This window comes from Esox lucius, chromosome 1, assembly GCF_011004845.1.
Source record: "Esox lucius isolate fEsoLuc1 chromosome 1, fEsoLuc1.pri, whole genome shotgun sequence".
Lineage (NCBI taxonomy): Eukaryota > Metazoa > Chordata > Actinopteri > Esociformes > Esocidae > Esox > Esox lucius.
The window spans coordinates 28,445,469-28,464,890 of NC_047569.1; the positions used below are offsets into that span (position 1 = coordinate 28,445,469).

At 44.8% G+C, this 19,422-nt stretch overlaps 2 protein-coding genes across 4 annotated transcripts in view; one reads left to right on the forward strand and one right to left on the reverse strand.

The window, feature by feature from the left end:
* The window catches only part of pnkp (polynucleotide kinase 3'-phosphatase), a 16,217-nt gene extending 11,881 nt beyond the window's left edge, over positions 1-4,336 (forward strand). For all 3 annotated transcript variants that reach the window (XM_010871115.4, XM_010871123.4, XM_010871133.4), the window contains exons 16-18: positions 2,154-2,241; positions 2,923-2,990; positions 3,187-4,336. In XM_010871115.4, coding sequence (XP_010869417.2) covers positions 2,154-2,241; positions 2,923-2,990; positions 3,187-3,307 — 277 coding nt within the window. In that variant the 3' untranslated portion in view covers positions 3,308-4,336. The remainder of the gene's footprint in view (positions 1-2,153; positions 2,242-2,922; positions 2,991-3,186) is intronic.
* On the reverse strand, positions 3,895-18,113 carry si:ch1073-280e3.1 (complement C2). The gene is made up of 18 exons (XM_010871089.4): positions 17,997-18,113; positions 15,699-15,953; positions 15,336-15,521; positions 9,681-9,854; positions 9,417-9,521; positions 9,134-9,261; positions 8,815-8,953; positions 8,433-8,564; positions 8,205-8,309; positions 7,721-7,858; positions 7,447-7,562; positions 7,081-7,216; positions 6,719-6,872; positions 6,472-6,548; positions 5,680-5,786; positions 4,654-4,786; positions 4,471-4,520; positions 3,895-4,108 (listed from the first exon to the last, which is right to left on the reverse strand). Exons 1-18 carry the CDS (start codon positions 18,049-18,051, stop codon positions 3,944-3,946), a joined length of 2,355 nt encoding a protein of 784 aa, XP_010869391.2. The 5' UTR covers positions 18,052-18,113; the 3' UTR covers positions 3,895-3,943.
* Between the last annotated feature and the right edge of the window lie 1,309 nt (positions 18,114-19,422).

Consider the following 19,422-nt stretch of genomic DNA (forward strand, 5'->3'; position numbering starts at 1 on the left):
TACCTGTCTCACTGTCGCTGTGTACCTGTCCCACTTTCTTTGTGTAGTTGTCTCTGCCTCTTCCGGTCTCACAGTTTTTTTGTAACCGTCTCACTGTTGTCTCACTTTTTTCAGTCTTACTGTCTTTGTGTACCTGTCTCACTGTTTCTGTGTACCTATATCTCTGTTCATCTCTACCTGTCTATGTGTACCTGTCTCAGTGTACTGTTGTGCTCATAAGTTTGCGTACCCTGGCAGAAATGGTGAAATTTTGGCATTGATTTAAAAAATATGACAGATCATACAAAAAATATATATTTTATTTAAGGATAGTGATCATATGAAGCCATTTATTATCACATAGTTGTTTGGCTCCTTTTTAAATCATAATGAGAACAGAAATCACCCAAATGGCCCTGATAAAAAGTGTACATACCCTTTAATGTTTGGCCTTGTTAGACACACAAGGTGACACACACAGGTGCAAATGCCAATTTAAGGTGAATTTCCCACACCTGTGGTTTTTTTAAATATTCATTGAGTTTGTTTGCTCTCGCATGGATGCACTGACCAAACTATATACTGAGCCATGGGGAGCAGAAAAGGCGTGTGTAACAAGGTAATGGAACTTTATAAAGATGGAAAAGGATATAAAAAGATATCCAAAGCCTTGCAAATGCCAGTCAGTACTGTTCAATTACTTATAAAGAAGTGGAAAATTCCCGGATGTCTTGATACCAAGTCAAGGTCAGGCAGACCAAGAATTATTTCCGCCAAAACTGCCTGAAGAATTGTTTGGGATACAAAGAAAAACCCACAGGTAACCTCAGGAGAAATACAGGCTGTTCTGGAAAAAGACAGTGTGGTTGTTTCAAGGAGCACAACAAATGTGCCCAACAAATCCTTGACACGCCTCAGAGCTTTTGGCACACTGTAATTTGGAGTGACGAGACCAAAATATAGCTTTATGGTCACAACCATAAGTGCTTTGTTTGGAGAGGGGTCAACAGGGCCTATAGTGAACAGAATACCATCCCCACTGTGAAGCATGGTGGTGGCTCACTGATGTTTTGGGGGGGGTGTGAGCTCGAAAGGCATGGGGAATCTGGTGAAAATTGATGGCATCCTGAATGCTGTATGTTATCTGAAAATACTGGCAGAGAATTTGCATTCTTCTGCATGAAAGCTGCGCATGGGACGCTCTTGGACTTTCCTGGACGACAATGACCCTAAGCACAAGGCCAAGTTGACCCTCCAGTGGTTACAGCAGAAAAAGGTGAAAGTTCTTGAGTGGCCATCACAATCTCCTCACCTTAATATCATCGAGCCACTCTGGGGAGATCTCAAACGTGCAGTTCATGCAAGATCACCAAAGACTTTGCATGACCTAGAGGCATTTTGCCAAGATGAATGGGCAGCTATACCACCTGCAAGAATTCAGGGCCTCACAGACAACTATTACAAAAGACTGCATGCTGTCATTGATGCTAAAGGGGGCAACACACAGTATTAAGAACTAAGAGTATGCAGACATTTGAACAGGGGTCAGTTCATTTTATTTCTTTGTGGCCATGTTTTGTTTTATGATTGTGCCATTCTGTTATGACCTACAGTTGAATGTGAATCCCATAAGAAATAAGACATGTTTTGCCTGCTCACTCATGGTTTCTTTACAAATGGTACATACAGTATATTACCAATTCTCCAAGGATATGCAAACTTTTGAGCACTGTACCTGTCTGTGTACCTGTCTCTAGTGATGGCCATTCGGGGCTTCATTTGCATTATTTTAGCAGTTGGATATTATGCTGGCAGCACTCAGATTGTCTTTAACACAAAAGCCATCATTGAAATGTATACGGCAATAGTGTTAACAAACTAGTCTGAAAAAGACCAGACAAGAATACCATTAGAACAGACATTAAACATAAAATGTAGACTAGATTAACTATATTACCTTATATATTTCAATGATGGCTTTTATTTTGAAAAAGAAAATCTGAGTTAGCACTGCTTGCATAATATCCTGCTGCTAGAAGAACGGTAATGAAGCCTCGAATGGCCATCAATACCTGTCTCTGTGTATCTGTTTTTCTGTCTGTGTTCCTGCTAGTGTGTTGGGACCACTTTTAGTAACAATTCTTTACCAACTTTGACCATGGCCCTCTCAACAGGTATATTGATGTTAGCCAGAGTTTGGGTGTGTCTTGTCGCTGCTTCAACTTCTCAGCTTCTTTGGAGCAGGCCAAACACAACAACAGAGTAAGTCTTTAACTGCTGTCTGGAACAGGCCAAAGACAACAACAGAGTAGGTCTTTAACTGCTGTCTGGAATAGACCAAACATTACAGACTAGGTCTTTCACTACTGTCTGGAATAGACCAAACATAACAGAGTAGGTCTTTAACTACTGTCTGGAACAGGCCAAAGACAACAACAGAGGAGGTCTTTAACTACTGTCTGGAACAGGCCAAAGACAACAACAGAGGAGGTCTTTAACTACTGTCTGGAATAGACCAAACATAACAGAGTAGGTCTTTAACTACTGTCTGGAACAGGCCAAAGAAAACAACAGAGGAGGTCTTTAACTACTGTCTGGAATAGACCAAACATAACAGACTAGGTCTTTAACTACTGTCTGGAATAGACCAAACATAACAGACTAGGTCTTTAACTTCAGTCATCTCCCTCAACTGTATGTCGACACAGGATCTGTGCATGTCACATTAGAAGTATACAGTAAAACCTGGGGGACACAGCTATTACTCTCAGGTTCAGTGTCCACTTAAACCTCTTATTGACCTTGGTCACTGTGGAATCTGAGCATTAACATCACCCAGTGCATCAACTAGATTCTGAGGTCATATCGTGCACTGTAAATTATGAGTTAATATATTGTACTCCGTAAACGATGATGTCATATCTGTACTCTTGTGGTTAACAGTTCCGTGAGATGGCCCCCTCTACCACTAAGCACCTTAAAGTCAATGACATGATCTTTCACAGCTACAAGTAAGTAACACTGAATTTTATCAAGGGACTTCATAGCATTACATTCTCAAAGTAGAGATTTGCTGGCCTCTACATTGGTTTAAAACAGGGTAGAGGACATCAAAAATATTGTTGAGCTAATTTGTCTTTAGGTATGAAAAACATACGTGCATCACCGAAGGCATTTGCCCATCCTGAATAAACTTTCTCTCCACAGGAAAAAGTTTGTGGCACCCAGTCTTTCAGAAGGCTTCTCTGAAATCCTGCAGGTTCATTTTGTCCCAAAGTTTACAGACCAACAGTCAGAAGCCCTTTTCAGGCAGTTCTCCGAAGGTTAATTGGAAGGCTGTCATTCTAACTGTATAGGTTCAGCAGTCCCATCTGTCCTTCAGTTATGACTGTACAGGTTGACATTTGTCAGCTTCCCTGCTTTCTTAACAACCTATTGGTATTCCATCTTTTTGAAGGTACAGATGTTTTTACAAAAAAAGCCTGGCAGCCTATCTGTATATTAGTTTGATCTGCATCAGTTCCATATTTTCATGTTTTGAAAGATATACTGTAATTTGGAAGAGCCTAAAATTTAAATAATGCAGAAAACAAATAGAAATATAGAATACATTGAATGTATTTACATTTTCCAATAATTAAATGAAACAGCTTGAGAACAGCATTGTCTTTTTAATTTCATAATAGAATGTTATTTGTTGTATTTGATTTGCAATAGGTCATATTCTGTAAACACTTAAATGTCATGTTCTATTCTTGAAATTACTTCAAAACATTAATTAAATAAAGTCTGTTTTTCAATTATCCACTCCTGCAGAAACTACAATATACTTATGAATCAAAACTAATCAATACAGCAAGGGTATGATCCGGTCAGCGTTTTGAACCCAATATTTTTGTCAAATTTGTGCTTCCGCTTAAAATGGCGAGCCTAAAGCAGATACAGGACATTTCTGGGAGAATTCCTAGTTGCCCATTGGCAGAAACTCCAGCTCTTTGCCCAGGTGCTGTTTTAACCATGGCGCTAAGTGGAAGAGGCTGATGTGAAAGTCCCGTGCATCTGAAGGGGGTTTGTCACTCATGTCTTTTGGCTCACACACATTCAGGGTGCCCCAGCTGACTACGCCAACCTGCAGGACGACATGTGGATTAATTCAAATACGGACTGGACCCAGCTTTTCAAAAGGCATTCATCTAGATTTAGCTTGTAGGATAGGGTTGAATGCACAAGAAATGAATCCAGACAAATGATTGACTTGAATGGGGAATTTCCATTATATTGATTGTATTTATATGTATTTCATGTTATCCACTGACAGAAATCGTTTTATTTAAAACTGGGCAATGGTCATGAAATAGTTACGCAAAAAAATAAACTTTGCTTCAGCATACTGAAACAAGATATTACTAGATTTGTATGTAGTTTTTATCCATGTACGCTATGAAATATAAATATCATGGAGGACATTTTAGTGGAAGAGGAGTTTCTCACTTGAAAATACCGCAGCCTGTTGCGAACAAACAGAGCACCTCCAGAGTCACCTGTTGGGATTAAATCAAGCGTGCATTGTAATGCAATTGGAGTAATCATCTGTCAGTGCTGATTGACTTTTGAACTTTTGTTGGGCGGTTCGTGGAATGTGACCTCCCCCGGTGTGTATTCCCATGAAAGTACCTTTACACGTCACTGCATCTATGTGATTGGAAGACCCGCCCGAGCACAGAAACCTCTCTGGCACGTATTCATCGAGATTGGTGCTGTGAGGAGCTGTGAGGGTTTTCTCAGCCAGTTGAACACAGTCAGCCCTCTGCAAACGGGGACAAATGCTGATGCTACAAATTAACACTCCACCCTCATCAAACATGCACGAAAAGACAAACACCCCACAGTACACAAAGTACTCTACACGTTTGTGTATTTGCTTTTATAGTGTAAAATAGTGGTGATATAAAGCTCAATGCTTGGCAACAGTTGGCTTTGTTTTGGTGGGGATTAAATATACAGGTGCATCTCAAAATATTGGAATCAAAAAGTGACACCTTCATATATTCTAGGTTAATTACACAGAGGTGTGTGTGTGTTTGTTTGTTTACATTTTCACTTAGGGGTTGCCAGCAGTTTAGGCATTAATGGCTGTGTGTTGTGTTATTTTGAGGGGACAGCAAATTTACACTGTTATACAAGCTGTACACTCAGTACTTTACATTGTGGCAAAGTGTCATTTCTTCAGTGTTGTCACATGAAAAGATATAATCAAATATTTGCAGAAATGTGAGGGGTGTACTCACTTTTGTGAGATACTGTATATGTATATATATACACACACACACACACTAGGTGTGGGTTGTGTTTCTGTCCAAAATATACCCTGCAGAAAACGTTTAATTCAAAGGGCTGAAGTGATCATTCACAATCTAAAATAGGGGGACTATGTGCAGAATGTGCTGTAATTTCTAAATGCTTTGTCTGATATTTATGAAAAAAACTTAAAAATTACAACTGTCTGCACAGTAACTCCACAGTCATAATTCCATATCCACAGTGTTAGAATACAGTGGCAGATAAACCAAAGGTCAGTCAAAAATCGAGTTGCCTACACAATGAGTTGAGGTTAAACTATGCAGAAGGTCTATGGATTTTTCTTTTGACCTTTAGGAACCCACTGACATTAGTCCAATGACCTTTAGGGGTACCACTGACCTTAGTCCCAGTAAGAATGTGTGTTTGCTTCTGTTTTGCATCTTTCACTGATCCCCCCTTTTTGATAAAGTACGCTCTGGTCACCTCCAGGGGTAGAAGGGCCATCTCTGTGCGCGCGCACACACACAAACAAACAAACAAACCAACATTTACATACTGCAGCTAAATGAGGACAACAAAACGAATTGCTCTTAAAAAAACATCACTCATCTTAACCCTAAACTCAATCTAACCATATACTCAACATTTATTCTTAAACTTATAGTTAATGGTCATTTCTAACCCCAACCCAAATTCTAACTCTAACCCCAATTCAAACATTTTCGCTAAACCTAAAACTTAAGACCAAAAAATCTGCCCTATTTCAAAATGGGGACAGGAATAGGGTCCAGATGTTACCAGTTTTGTGGATTTTTTTTTTTTCTCCAGAAAAACTCAACAAATTAATCATTTAAATGACAACTTGATTCAATTAAAAACCTGATCTGTTTCAAGGCTGGACAACACCATTCTTGACCACCAGTATTGTGATATTGTAATTTAGTTCTATTAAATTCAAATTGGTAATCCCACATGCACATCAGTCCCCTCTAAAACACTGTGTTTATTCTACAGATACCTGGCTTGTAACAGTGGATTGATTATTCTGCATTGCTAATGCATCAGTCCATGGGATATACAGGGATTGAGTGGAGAGGAACAAGGGCATATCAGAAAGGGCCTGGGGATAACTGAGTTTTTTCTGAAGTTCCTGGAATTTGGCAACCATAGTCTGAGAAAGGATCATCTCACCATGGTCTTGACAGGTGGAGTTGACACTGTTCTTCAGGGCTCGGTTGGCAGGAATAGTGCAAGGTAAGCAGATTGGCCTGAGGAATACATATCAAGAACAACACATGAAAGCCAATAAGCAACACAACTACACTAGAACAGAGCAACAAATTACGTTCTATTTTTCAGTCGAGTCAGAAACAGAGTAAGCTTATTTGTCATAAGGCATGAGAATAATAATTGGAGTTACATCTGCTGCTCAAGGTACCTTGCAGTCCATGACAGCTTGATTTCTTCAACCTTAATCAGAGCAATGTCATAGTCATAGAACTCTTTGACATTCTTGTTGCGAAGACCGTCAATTTTGAACAGTGGGTGCAGAATAACAGACAGGACTTTTGCCTCTTCTTTTCCTTCAAAACCTGGATGAAAGTTTGCATTACTACGATTAACTGGGGACAAAATGCCATAGACACTGCTACCAACATTTCATGGTTTGAATATTGAATGATCATCATATCTATAAATGCTGTTACAGATATATGTATTAATAAATACATGTATTTATTAGTGGGCAGACACATTTGCAGATTGACATAATGTAAAGGTGCAATTTGGAAGACTACCGACCATGCTTCACTTGCACTTTCTCTGGGTTCACCTTCCCCTCGGACCTGATGGCAGAGAAGCAGTGAGCTGCGGTCAGGATCCAGTTCTGAGTCACGATGGAACCCTGACAGTTCTCCGTCTTAATGCCAGTACTAGCCTACAGGAGAAGATGAGTTGGAAAGTAGACCAGATTTGATTTACTATAGAATTAATCCATTGGTAATGTAGTTCAGTATTACTGTGTTCATACAACGGTGTTTGTACAATATTCTATGTGGTGGAGGGGTCCCAAGGCTCAATGCAAGCCATCAGACCTCATTAAGGACTGAAAGTGCCCCAAGCTGTAAAATGAGTCTGAAACCTGTCCTATATGTTAAGAACACTCACCGTTATGACATTCACATGCCAGGGCCTAGTATAGGCTGTCTTGGTGAACCCAAATTGCTTCTGATTCTCTGACACATCTTCCTGTGCCACCCCACACATGGTCACACTTTTATCACCTATAAATAAAAGTGTACAATGTATATTCATTTATTCTGCCTGGTTCAGTCCGTTTATTGTTGAATAACCCACATACACAGACGTTGTTTTGAAATAGCATTTTAACACAAAAGCATTAAGCATGCATTTGGTAAAGAATGTCATGATGCAAACCCACTGATAATGCTGTTGAACACCTCGCCCAGCTGTATATAGTCCTTCAGAATGAACAGGTGCTGCTCCTGTCTCTTGTGAGAAGCAATCTGATTCAGCTCCTTCTTGTTCACTTCTTCCCCGATACCAAACACGTAAACATCTGAATTGGATAAACGCACCAACACTATCATCAGAGTATTCAGTCCTGAAGTCCTGAGGTAAATCCTGGGTAAATTCTCGAGGTAGAAACAGAACTGAAACATCAGATCAATATTAATTATCTTTTCAGACTGAAAACTGATCCTTAAGTCTGAATTGCTAAAACATTTTAACAGGGGTGTGTAGACTTTTTATATCCACTGTAAGTCTGTAGGTAAGTCCTGGGAGAAAGTCCAGGTTTAAGTCCTGAGATAAGTCTTGAAGTCCAGAGGTGAGCCAAAAACAGTGTGGCTCCCTGTGTCTCTTTGGGCAACACGGACGTGTTTTTTGACTGGTGGGTAACTCACCTAGTAGCTTTTCTTCAGTGTGGTCCACAGTCGTGTGGCTGTACCCAAGCTCAGAGCGGATCTTACCCAGGGCAGCCATGGGGCTTCCCCCAGTGTTCGAGTATCCTTCAGGGGGAGACAGAATTCACACGACAAGGCCTAAGCACATCTTGACAAACGGCTGTTTATATATGCTGAAAAGTAGATCAAGTTAATGTCTTGGACTGTTGAAACCCTCCAACAAGGTACCGTCAGTTTCAATGATGATGACATTCTGCGTCTCATTGAATTGGTTCTTCTTTTGCTTTTTTAGTAAACCCATGCTCTCATACACTACATTCAGAGCAGCATACAGGTTTGTGCCTTTCTTCTTCCCATGGTCTGCAGGTAAAAATTTACTTTATCAGACAACACCAGGTATTGTATGCTAACGAGTATGAGCACACTCAATGCACACAAAAATATAGATAAATTATGCAACACCATGTCAGAGCTATCTCTTAAAGTAACTGACCAGCGTTTTAACATTTGTAGACAAATTACAGAAATTTCACTAGGCAGTTACTTTAAGGTAAGGTACTGGAAAGTGTAACAGCTTGATGAAAGGAAAAGGTACGGAGTGCTAACATACGTGCATGATTGAATTTATACAGCCTCTTTATCACAGAATCTACTTTGCTGCTGGCATACTCATCCATGGACACGATGTTGACGGTCTCACTGGCGTAGGAGATCACCTGGAATCTCATAGTTATGTCGTAGCTGTCAAGCTGAGGAACAAATAGGTTAGTTAGAGGTCAGTGTCTTTTACCGACTTGCATGAGAAGTTCAGAAGTTCAGAGGATTCCAAGAACCCAGAAATGAACCACCACCATAAGCCCTTTTCAGTGCAGGGCTTGGCTTCGTCTGTGGGCTCAATATCTGTGTGCGGACGTCAATTCAAGTGGGACCTTGCGTATGAGGTCGGCAGTGGCATCCCGGGAGTGGTTGAAGGCGCTTTCGGCGATGCTGCCGGAGGCGTCCATTAAAATGTACACATTCATACGGCCGTCTCCCACCCGCATGGCTCTACCAAAACCTGCACAATAGGGTAAAGGCTGACAGCTTAGTGACCTGATTCCAGTGCAGCTAAACAGACAGATGATACACAGAGAATACCGATACACAATGAGTACAGAGGGCTACCTTTTCATGGGTGCACGTGTGACAAATATTTCGATTTGAATCGATCACCTTTATTTTGCTTTCTGAACTCGGGGGACAGAACATCCATGACCCCGGACAGGGCGCCTCCCATAGCCTCAGCCACGACACTGGGGGAGTCGAAGGCATACTGGGCTGCGGTCAAACAGATCAGTCAGGTATTAGTGCAGTGGCAAGTGTGGAATGTCCCGGAATTTCAGTTGATATTTCATCCTGTAGAGATTATCGCAGTTTAGCAGCAACGCATTAGATGAGACCCAACCCCTTCGTTCATCGACTTGTCAATCTACTGACCTTGGCAGCGGATCTCTGAGCCACTCCACTCCCTGGAATGCAGGCAGACCCTCTCGGCTGAGCCAAGCAAGTCCAGACCCATCTGGCAACGGTACTGGACCTTCTCATCAATCCGGAAGCGGCTTCCGGATCGTAGGGCACCCGGGGGGACCCCAGGGTTCTTACAGTAGTCCGCTGAAATGAGAAGGTACTGTACGAGTCATCCACTTATCAAGGATAATGCAAAGACCCATCTCCTCTGTCTTTACACACTTTCCTGTCAAACAAAAGCGTAGAACGCCTGAAAAATGAACATAGAGGCGGACCTTTAACAGGTGCAATGGGAGAGGGACCCAGGTTTGTCTAATCAATCAAAAAGATTTATCACAAGCATTACATTATGACTTTGCTGTTATTGATTTGTTACACACTATTTGGTTACGATAGGGTAACCAAAATAGTGGACTAAGACTAAGAGCGGTTCAAAAACCCCTTAATGAAGAAAGAAATCGTGTGTTCTGTGACGTCGCCCGGCATGGCGCAGCCGGGGCCCCACCCTGGAGCCAGGCCCGGGGTTGGGGCTCGTTCGCGAGCGCCTGGTGGCCGGGCCTTTCCCCATGGGGCCCGGCCGGGCCCAGCCCGAACGAGCGACATGGGGCCGCCCTCCCGTGGGCTCACCACCCACAGGAGGGACCATAAGGGGCCGGTGCAGAGAGGATCGGGCGGCAGTCGAAGGCGGGGGCCTAGACAACCCGATCCCCGGACACGGAAACTAGCTCTAGGGACGTGGAATGTCACCTCGCTGGCGGGGAAGGAGCCTGAGATGGTGCGTGAGGTTGAGAGGTTCCGACTAGAGGTAGTCGGGATCACCTCTACGCACGGCTTGGGCTCTGGAACCACACTCCTTGAGAGAGGATGGACTCTTCACCACTCTGGAGTTGCCCATGGTGAGAGGCGGCGGGCTGGTGTGGGTTTGCTTATAGCTCCCCAGCTCTGCCGCCATGTGTTGGAGTTTACCCCGGTGAACGAGAGGGTCGTTTCCCTGCGCCTACGGGTCGGGGATAGGTCTCTCACTGTTGTTTGTGCCTACTGGCCGAACGGCAGTGCAGAGTACCCAACCTTCTTGGAGTCTCTGGGAGGGGTGCTGGAAAGTGCTCCGACTGGGGACTCTATCGTTCTACTGGGGGACTTCAACGCCCACGTGGGCAACGACAGTGACACCTGGAGGGGCGTGATTGGGAGGAACGGCCCCCCTGATCTGAACCCGAGCGGTGTTCAGTTATTGGACTTCTGTGCTAGTCACAGTTTGTCCATAACGAACACCATGTTCAAGCATAAGGGTGTCCATCAGTGCACGTGGCACCAGGACACCCTAGGCCGCAGGTCGATGATCGACTTTGTTGTCGTTTTATCTGACCTGCGGCCACATGTCTTGGACACTCGGGTGAAGAGAGGGGCGGAGCTGTCAACTGATCACCACCTGGTTGTGAGTTGGATCCGATGGCGGGGGAGGAAGCTGGACAGACTCGGCAGGCCCAAGCGTACTGTAAGGGTCTGCTGGGAACGTCTGGCCGAGTCTCCTGTCAGAGAGATCTTTAACTCCCACCTCCGGCAGAGCTTTGACTGGATCCCGAGGGAGGCTGGAGATATTGAGTCCGAGTGGACCATGTTCTCCACCGCCATTGTCGAAGCGGCCGCTCTGAGCTGTGGCCGTAAGGTCTCCGATGCCTGTCGAGGCGGCAATCCCCGAACCCGGTGGTGGACACCGGAAGTAAGGGATGCTGTCAAGCTGAAGATGGAGTCCTATCAGGCCTGGTTGGCTTGTGGGACTCCAGAGGCAGCTGACGGGTACCGACAGGCCAAGCGGACTGCAGCCCGGGTGGTTGTGGAGGCAAAAACTCGGGCCTGGGAGGAGTTCGGTGAGGCCATGGAGAAGGACTATCGGCTGGCCTCGAAGAGATTCTGGCAAACCATCCGGCGCCTCAGGAGAGGGAAACAGTGCCCTACCAACGCTGTTTACAGTAGAGGTGGGCAGCTGTTGACCTCAACTGGGGATGTCGTCGGGCGGTGGAAGGAGTACTTCGAGGATCTCCTCAATCCCGCCGTCACGTCTTCCATTGAGGAAGCAGAGGATGAGGGCTCAGAGGTGGACTCGTCCATCACCCGGGCTGAAGTCACCGAGGTGGTTAAGAAACTCCTCGGTGGCAAGGCACCGGGGGTGGATGAGATCCGCCCTGAGTACCTCAAGTCTCTGGATGTTGTGGGGCTGTCTTGGCTGACACGCCTGTGCAACATCGCGTGGCAGTCGGGGACAGTGCCTCTGGGATGGCAGACCGGGGTGGTGGTCCCTCTTTTTAAGAAGGGGGACCGGAGGGTGTGTTCCAACTATAGGGGGATCACACTTCTCAGCCTCCCCGGGAAAGTCTATGCCAGGGTTCTGGAGAGGAGAATACGGCCGATAGTAGAACCTCGGATTCAGGAGGAACAGTGTGGTTTTCGTCCAGGCCGTGGAACACTGGACCAGCTCTATACCCTCTACAGGGTGATGGAGGGTTCATGGGAGTTTGCCCAACCAGTCCACATGTGTTTTGTGGATTTGGAGAAGGCATTGGACTGTGTCCCTCGCGGCATCCTGTGGAGAGTGCTTCGGGAATATGGGGTCCTGGGTCCTTTGCTAAGGGCTGTCAGGTCCCTGTACGACCGAAGCAGGAGCTTGGTCCGCATTGCCGGCAGTAAGTCAGACTTGTTCCCTGTGCATGTTGGACTCCGGCAGGGCTGCCCTTTGTCACCGGTTCTGTTCGTAATTTTTATGGACAGAATTTCTAGGCGCAGCCAGGGGCCGGAGGGTGTCAGGTTTGGGGACCACACGATTTCGTCTCTGCTCTTTGCGGATGATGTTGTCGTGTTGGCCCCTTCAAGCCAGGACCTTCAGCATGCACTTGGACGGTTTGCAGCCGAGTGTGAAGCGGTGGGGATGAGAATCAGTACCTCCAAATCCGAGGCCATGGTCCTCAGTCGGAAAAGGGTGGCTTGCCCACTTCAGGTTGGTGGAGAGTGCCTGCCTCAAGTGGAGGAGTTTAAGTATCTAGGGGTCTTGTTCACGAGTGAGGGAAGGATGGAACGGGAGATTGACAGACGGATCGGTGCAGCTTCTGCAGTAATGCGGTCGATGTATCGGTCTGTCGTGGTGAAGAAAGAGCTGAGCCGCAAGGCGAAGCTCTCGATTTACCGGACAATCTACGTTCCTACTCTCACCTATGGTCATGAGCTTTGGGTCATGACCGAAAGGACAAGATCCCGGATACAGGCGGCCGAAATGAGCTTTCTCCGCAGGGTGGCTGGGCGATCCCTTAGAGATAGGGTGAGAAGCTCGGTCACCCGGGAGGAGCTCAGAGTAAAGCCGCTGCTCCTCCACATCGAGAGGGGTCAGCTGAGGTGGCTTGGGCATCTGTTTCGGATGCCTCCGGAACGCCTTCCTGGGAAGGTGTTCCGGTCCCGTCCCACCGGGAAGAGACCCCGGGGAAGACCTAGGACACGCTGGAGGGACTATGTCTCCCGGCTGGCCTGGGAACGCCTCGGTGTCCCCCCGGAAGAGCTGGAGGAAGTGTCTGGGGAGAGGGAAGTCTGGGCATCCCTGCTTAGACTGCTGCCCCCGCGACCCGGCCCCGGATAAGCGGAAGATGATGCTATGCTATGCTATGCTATGCTATGCTATTTGGTTACGAGAATATTTGTGTTGACATTGAACTGATGAACATCTACATTAGTTTTAGGATTCTGTAATGGTACGTTCACTTCAGAACGTACCAGTAGGTGTGAAGGTCTTATTTGCCACATATATTAACAGTGGAAGTAATGGTGTGTCCACTGTTCCAAATGCATTTGCCTTTAACATGAAACCAACCCCCAAAAAAATATCTCACTCATGGGCAACATTAAAACACAAGTTATAATTTCAGTGTGACTAGGGAGGTGGCGGCAACACACAGTTTGGCAAAGTACGTGGTGCTTGATCCAGGCACGTGAGAGGTGCTGTTTCCAATTGGCTCACGGGTCAGGGCGCCAAAAGATACACTTTGTTTAAATTCTTTAGCAACCTTCATGCAATGTTTAACAATGAACAGAGTTCATCTGCAAGCTTCAGCTTCAACCACAACTGAAGGAGCTATTATTCAGTTGTGAAAGACTTGACAAAATCATGTTTCTCGTCAACAAAGGAATTGGTATAATGACAATGGACTTTACTTACCATTGGGGTGTAAATGTGTTCCTAGCTATTAAGAACGTTGTTAAAAAGCAGTTTTTATCTGGCTGCTGATAGCGAGGAAACAAATACCAAATCCCTGGCTAGGTTGTGGGATAAGGAAACAGAACATAGCCTGGCAGTTAAAGCATTGCTCCAATACCTAAACATAGCCTAGTGATTAAAGCATTGGTCTAGTAGTAAAAACATAGCCCGGCAGTTAATGCAGTGAGACAGATACTAAAATATAGCCTAGCGGTTAAAGCATGAGCAGTTAGCTAAAACATAGCCTATCGTTTTACGCATTGGGCGAGTAACTAAAACCTTGCAGGTTCAAATCCGATCGGCTGAACAATCTGTTGATTGAGTAAGGCACTTAACGCTCCAGGGAAACCATTGATACTAGTGGCTCACAAAGAGTTGAGAGTGGGCTTAGAAGGAATTGGGATACGAATAAGAACTACTTCAACACATTCATATACTGTAATACGCTTTAGTATGTTTATGAAAAAGGAAAGTTTAAAGACGTGCATTATTATATTATATTGCCATACTAAAATGCAGTGGCGTCGTAAGGCCTGCGCGTCTGGGGCTAAAGCCTATGGCATATAGTGGTTAAGGACTTGGGTGAGGCAGTGTTCTAATCTACAGGATAAATCTACTCGCTTGGTGAGAGCTTTACCTTCTAGACACAGTTTTATTTGCTGAATGTTAAATATTTAGAAAACATGGCAAATCCTTCCTTAATGTAGAGGTAGTTCGAATTTTACCTTTCATTCAATGTTTTATTTGACCTTTACGTAATGTATGATTTCACCATACCATACCATACCATCTTCTTCCGCTTATCCGGGGCCGGGTCGCGGGGGCAGCAGTCTAAGCAGGGATGCCCAGACTTCCCTCTCCCCAGACACTTCCTCCAGCTCTTCCGGGGGGACACCGAGGCGTTCCCAGGCCAGCCGGGAGACATAGTCCCTCCAGCGTGTCCTAGGTCTTCCCCGGGGTCTCCTCCCGGTGGGACGGGACCGGAACACCTTCCCAGGAAGGCGTTCCGGAGGCATCCGAAACAGATGCCCAAGCCACCTCAGCTGACCCCTCTCGATGTGGAGGAGCAGCGGCTCTACTCTGAGCTCCTCCCGGGTGACCGAGCTTCTCACCCTATCTCTAAGGGATCGCCCAGCCACCCTGCGGAGAAAGCTCATTTCGGCCACCTGTATCCGGGATCTTGTCCTTTCGGTCATGACCCAAAGCTCATGACCATAGGTGAGAGTAGGAACGTAGATTGACCGGTAAATCGTATGATTTCACCTTTAACTTAAAGTTTTATTTAAATATTTTATTTGCGAATTCTAAATATGTGTAAATATATAAGCCTGTAGAATTCCAGTCTCCAGTGCCAGCCGATAAAGGTTACAGTTGTCAGGGCTTCTCACCTTGGTCGTCACACACTGGGCTGGTGCCGGTCCAGTCTCCTGAAGAGGTGCAGTTCCTCTGCGCCGACCCAGAGAGGGTGAAGCCACTGTGACAGGAGAAGCTTTGGCTTCTCCCTGGCTTTACCCACTGATCCCTGGGCCAGAACTCACCGTCATCCAACTGTAGCTGGCCCGGACACCGGACCTCTGAGAGATCAGACAAAGAGAGAGGGGAGATAGAGTCAAAGATATCTACAAACAGGAAGACAAAATAGTGATATCGGAAAAGTAAGAGAGAGTGACAGGAAAACCACAGCAGTCATCTTATCAGACTCTGTCTTCGCCCAGCTGTGTCCATCAGTAAGTATACACCCGAAACAATACCTTTACAGGATGCTCGCAACACTCGTCTGCCATTGGCCAGTCTCATGACGGACCACTTCCCGTCCACACCACACACTCGACGGCTGACCGGGTGTGGGTAGTGTCCTCTCGGGCAGTGATAGGTCAGCACGCTGCCCTCAGCGCCTGCCCGCGAGTAGGAAACGTTGCCTCCTCCAATGGTCTCCTCGATGGAACAGTTTAGGGTTGTTCCATCAACATCTCCCTCGTTTCCGTAATCTTCCTCGACCAGCCACACTGAAATAGAGTCAGGTATGTGATACAAAAATTTCGAATTAGAGCCAGGTATTACTGAAATACACTGGGGCAGTAAATGAAAGGTTGCAACTTCTAGTCTCGAAGCTGGTGAAAAATCCTATTATTTTCTCCCTGATGTAAATAAGAATCAATCAATCAATAAAATGTATTTATAAAGCCCTTTTTACATCAGATGTTGTCACAAAGTGCTTTTACAAAAACACCTGGCCTTAAACCCCAAGGAGCAAACAACAGTAGTGTTGAATTTCAGTGGCTAGGAAAAACTCCCTAAGAATGCCAACATTTAGGAAGAAACCTAGAGAGGACCCAGGCTCAGAGGGATGACCAGTCCTCTTCTGGCTGTGCCAGGTGAACATATTAAGATTGCAATTGTAATAATTTATAAATGCATGTGGGCTGAGTCCAGAGTCTATTTAAACTTAGCCCAGGTCGAAAGCATGACCAGATGGACAAGGACAGGGACAACACGGGAGAGGGGGAGGTGTCAGCACAGTGGCAGCTGAAATCGTCATCTTGATCTGCAATACAACCAGGAGGACTTTGGACAGGGACAGCAACGGGTCTTTCAAGCCAGGTACTCCTCAGGTGTGGGCCAGGACCTCATGTCCTCCTAAGTTCAAAACGGGAGGAGACTGGGAAAATTCAGAAAATGCATTCCTCATATCAACAAGGATTTATAGTGGAGGAGAACTTATTGCAGAAGGAGAACTGACTCAATCCCCCAGCACAATAATATAGCAGCGTAAGACCTTGGGACTGAGATAGTGGGGTCGTGCGACAAGAATGTGTTCTTAGCATAGGTACCTGGTACCATGTGTTCTCCTGGTAAGCAACGCACACGCACCATCCACGTGATGTAAAAGGAAATGTGATTCATCAGACCAGGCCACCTTCTTCCATTGCGCCCTGGTCCAGTTCTGGTGCTCACGTGCCCATTGTAGGTGCTTTCGGTAGTGGACAGGGGTCAGCATGGGCACCCTGATTGGTCTGCGGCTACGCAGCCCCATACGCAACAAACTGCAATGCACTGTGTGTTCTGACACCTTTCTATCAGTACCAGCATTCACTTTTTCAGCAATTTGAGCTACAGTAGCTCGTCTGTTGGATCGGACCACATGGGCAAGCCTTCACTCCCCACATCCATGAATGAGCCTTGACGCCCATGACCCTGTTGCCGGTTCACCACTTTTCCTTCCTTGGACCACTTTTGATAGGTACTGAGCACTGCAGACCGGGAACACACCACAAGGGCTGCGGTTTTGGAGATGCTCTGACCCAGTACTCTAACCATTACAATTTGGCCCTTGTCAAAATCGCTCAGATCCTTACGCTTGCCCATTTTTCCTGCTTCTAACACATCAACTTTGAGGACAGAATGTTCACTTGCCGCCTAATATATCCTACCCACTGACAGGTGCCATGATAACGAGATGATCAGTGTTATTCACTTCACCTGTCAGTGGTCACAATGTTATGGCAGATCGGTGTATATTTATATTTATACACATCGCATTTGGACAGTTGTTGCAAACATTTTGTCAGGTATTTCTGAAATACAGTCACATACAAATGAGATACTCTAATGTATTACTGAAGTATAAAACTTTATGACATATAACTTCACTGAAATACAGTCAAATACAGATATATTACCTGCCTTTATTTGGCAGCATATTTTGAGAGTTATTTCCTTTATTTTTGTTCTTATTTTCAAATCCCACATATTCTTCCTATTAATTAAAGCACATACTAGCTTTTTGGGTGTGTGCCAACTTGTGTCTTTTGTACAAAAACAACTGTTTTAACAAGTAGAAACAATACATAGGTATGCTGTATGTACACTTGAATAACCACACTTAGCCTTTTTCTAAAATATTAGTTTGCAAATCTGAGATTCAGACACCCATACTGAAATATTGTGAATGGTGTTGTTTGTTACCTCCCTCCCCATTACCAATGACTAGTTATGGGTTCTTATAGCCAAGAACAGCCTGGAAAACCTTTAGCCTGTAAGCTACTCACCCTCTTTGACAGAGACAGAGAAGATTGCACACAACAACAGAGCGAGTGCAGCCATGGCTAGATGCAGCTTGGCCCTTTCAGCTTGCGTTTATGTCTGCATCAGACATTGATTAGACGTGATACCAGGTAGTCATTTTATTTGATGAGTGATTATTTATTAACGCACCACAGCAAACAGAGAAGCACGGATTGAGTAATGATTTCTCAGAAACGGGGGATTTCTTTTTCAATTTACTGTCATGTGAAAGACTAAGTACAACCCCTGAAAAGTTGTCTTTTTGTACATATTTAGACACATGGATATTTGAGCTATATTCCCACCACATTCAGTAATTAAGGTATCCCAATTCAACAAATTACACCAAATAAATTTTACTTTGAAACCATTTAGGCAAATAAAATAACAATAACAATTGCAATTATCACAAGTTAGTACACCCCTACATTTACCATCAAATAAAATTGCAAAAATGCGAATCAGGTGCACCAAAACAGGTGCAAAACATTAGAAATGAATTGCGGAGTTTGCACTTGGGAGAGTAACAATTGTTGGATGCAGAGGTGGGACACAAGTGCAGGGAAAATGGAGGACATTTAATAAATGAAAACAAAACAGACACAAACAAAACCAAATGCTGGATAACTGAACTAGGACATGAACAAAATAATACACATAACAAGAAACAGAAGAACGTTCCATGGGGTAATCCAAAACAAAGGCCGACAGGGTACAATGAGGAAGCAGGAGCTTAAATAGGGTGCGTGATGAGGAAAACAGGTACGACAATAATCAACCAAAACAGGTGTCCGTAAGGGAGAGAGGGCATTGGATCCACTGGCACAGCTGGCTGCCGTGCCAGAATGTGACAGGGAGTTTCCAGCTTTACATTAGAAGCTTTATATTACAAGACTAGAAAATTGGCCTAGTTAGGTGTTAACCATTTGGGTATGTGGTAACACATCATGCCAAGATCAAAAGCACAATCTAAGGCCCTCAGAAGAAAGACTATTGATGCCCAAGAGCCAGGCAGGGGCTCAGAATTCCACTTCCAAACAATTCGAAGTACATCATTCCACTGTCCAATGGATCATCTACAAATGGAGAGAATTGAGTCAAAGGTGGAGCCAAACAATGTCAGAAGCCATGTTTGGCTTCCATGTTTGGCTTCTGACTTTAAATAGAAGAAACTCATACATTTTACATTTTAGTCCCTTCACAGATGCGCCAAAAAGCCTCACATTCTCATCAGTCAAAAAGCTGAATCCAACTTGGATCTTGCATTTTTTCTGCACTATGAAATTGCATTGCTGTTTAGTTTTATTGCGTAAATGGTTTCAAAGTGAATTCTTTTATTGTGATTTGTAAAATTGGGTTACCTTTGTCAATGAATGTGTTTGGAATTTAGGTCAAATATCTGAGTCCAAA

Coding starts and splice junctions, on each gene's coding strand:
- si:ch1073-280e3.1 (XM_010871089.4), bottom strand. CDS start 18,051: ATGGCTGCACTCGCTCTGTTGTTGTGTGCAATCTTCTCTGTCTCTGTC. Junction 15,954..17,996: donor CTCTGTCTCTGTCAAAGAGG/GTGAGTAGCTTA, acceptor ACTCTATTTCAG/TGTGGCTGGTCGAGGAAGAT. Junction 5,787..6,471: donor CTCCACCTGTCAAGACCATG/GTGAGATGATCC, acceptor GCGCGCGCACAG/AGATGGCCCTTCTACCCCTG.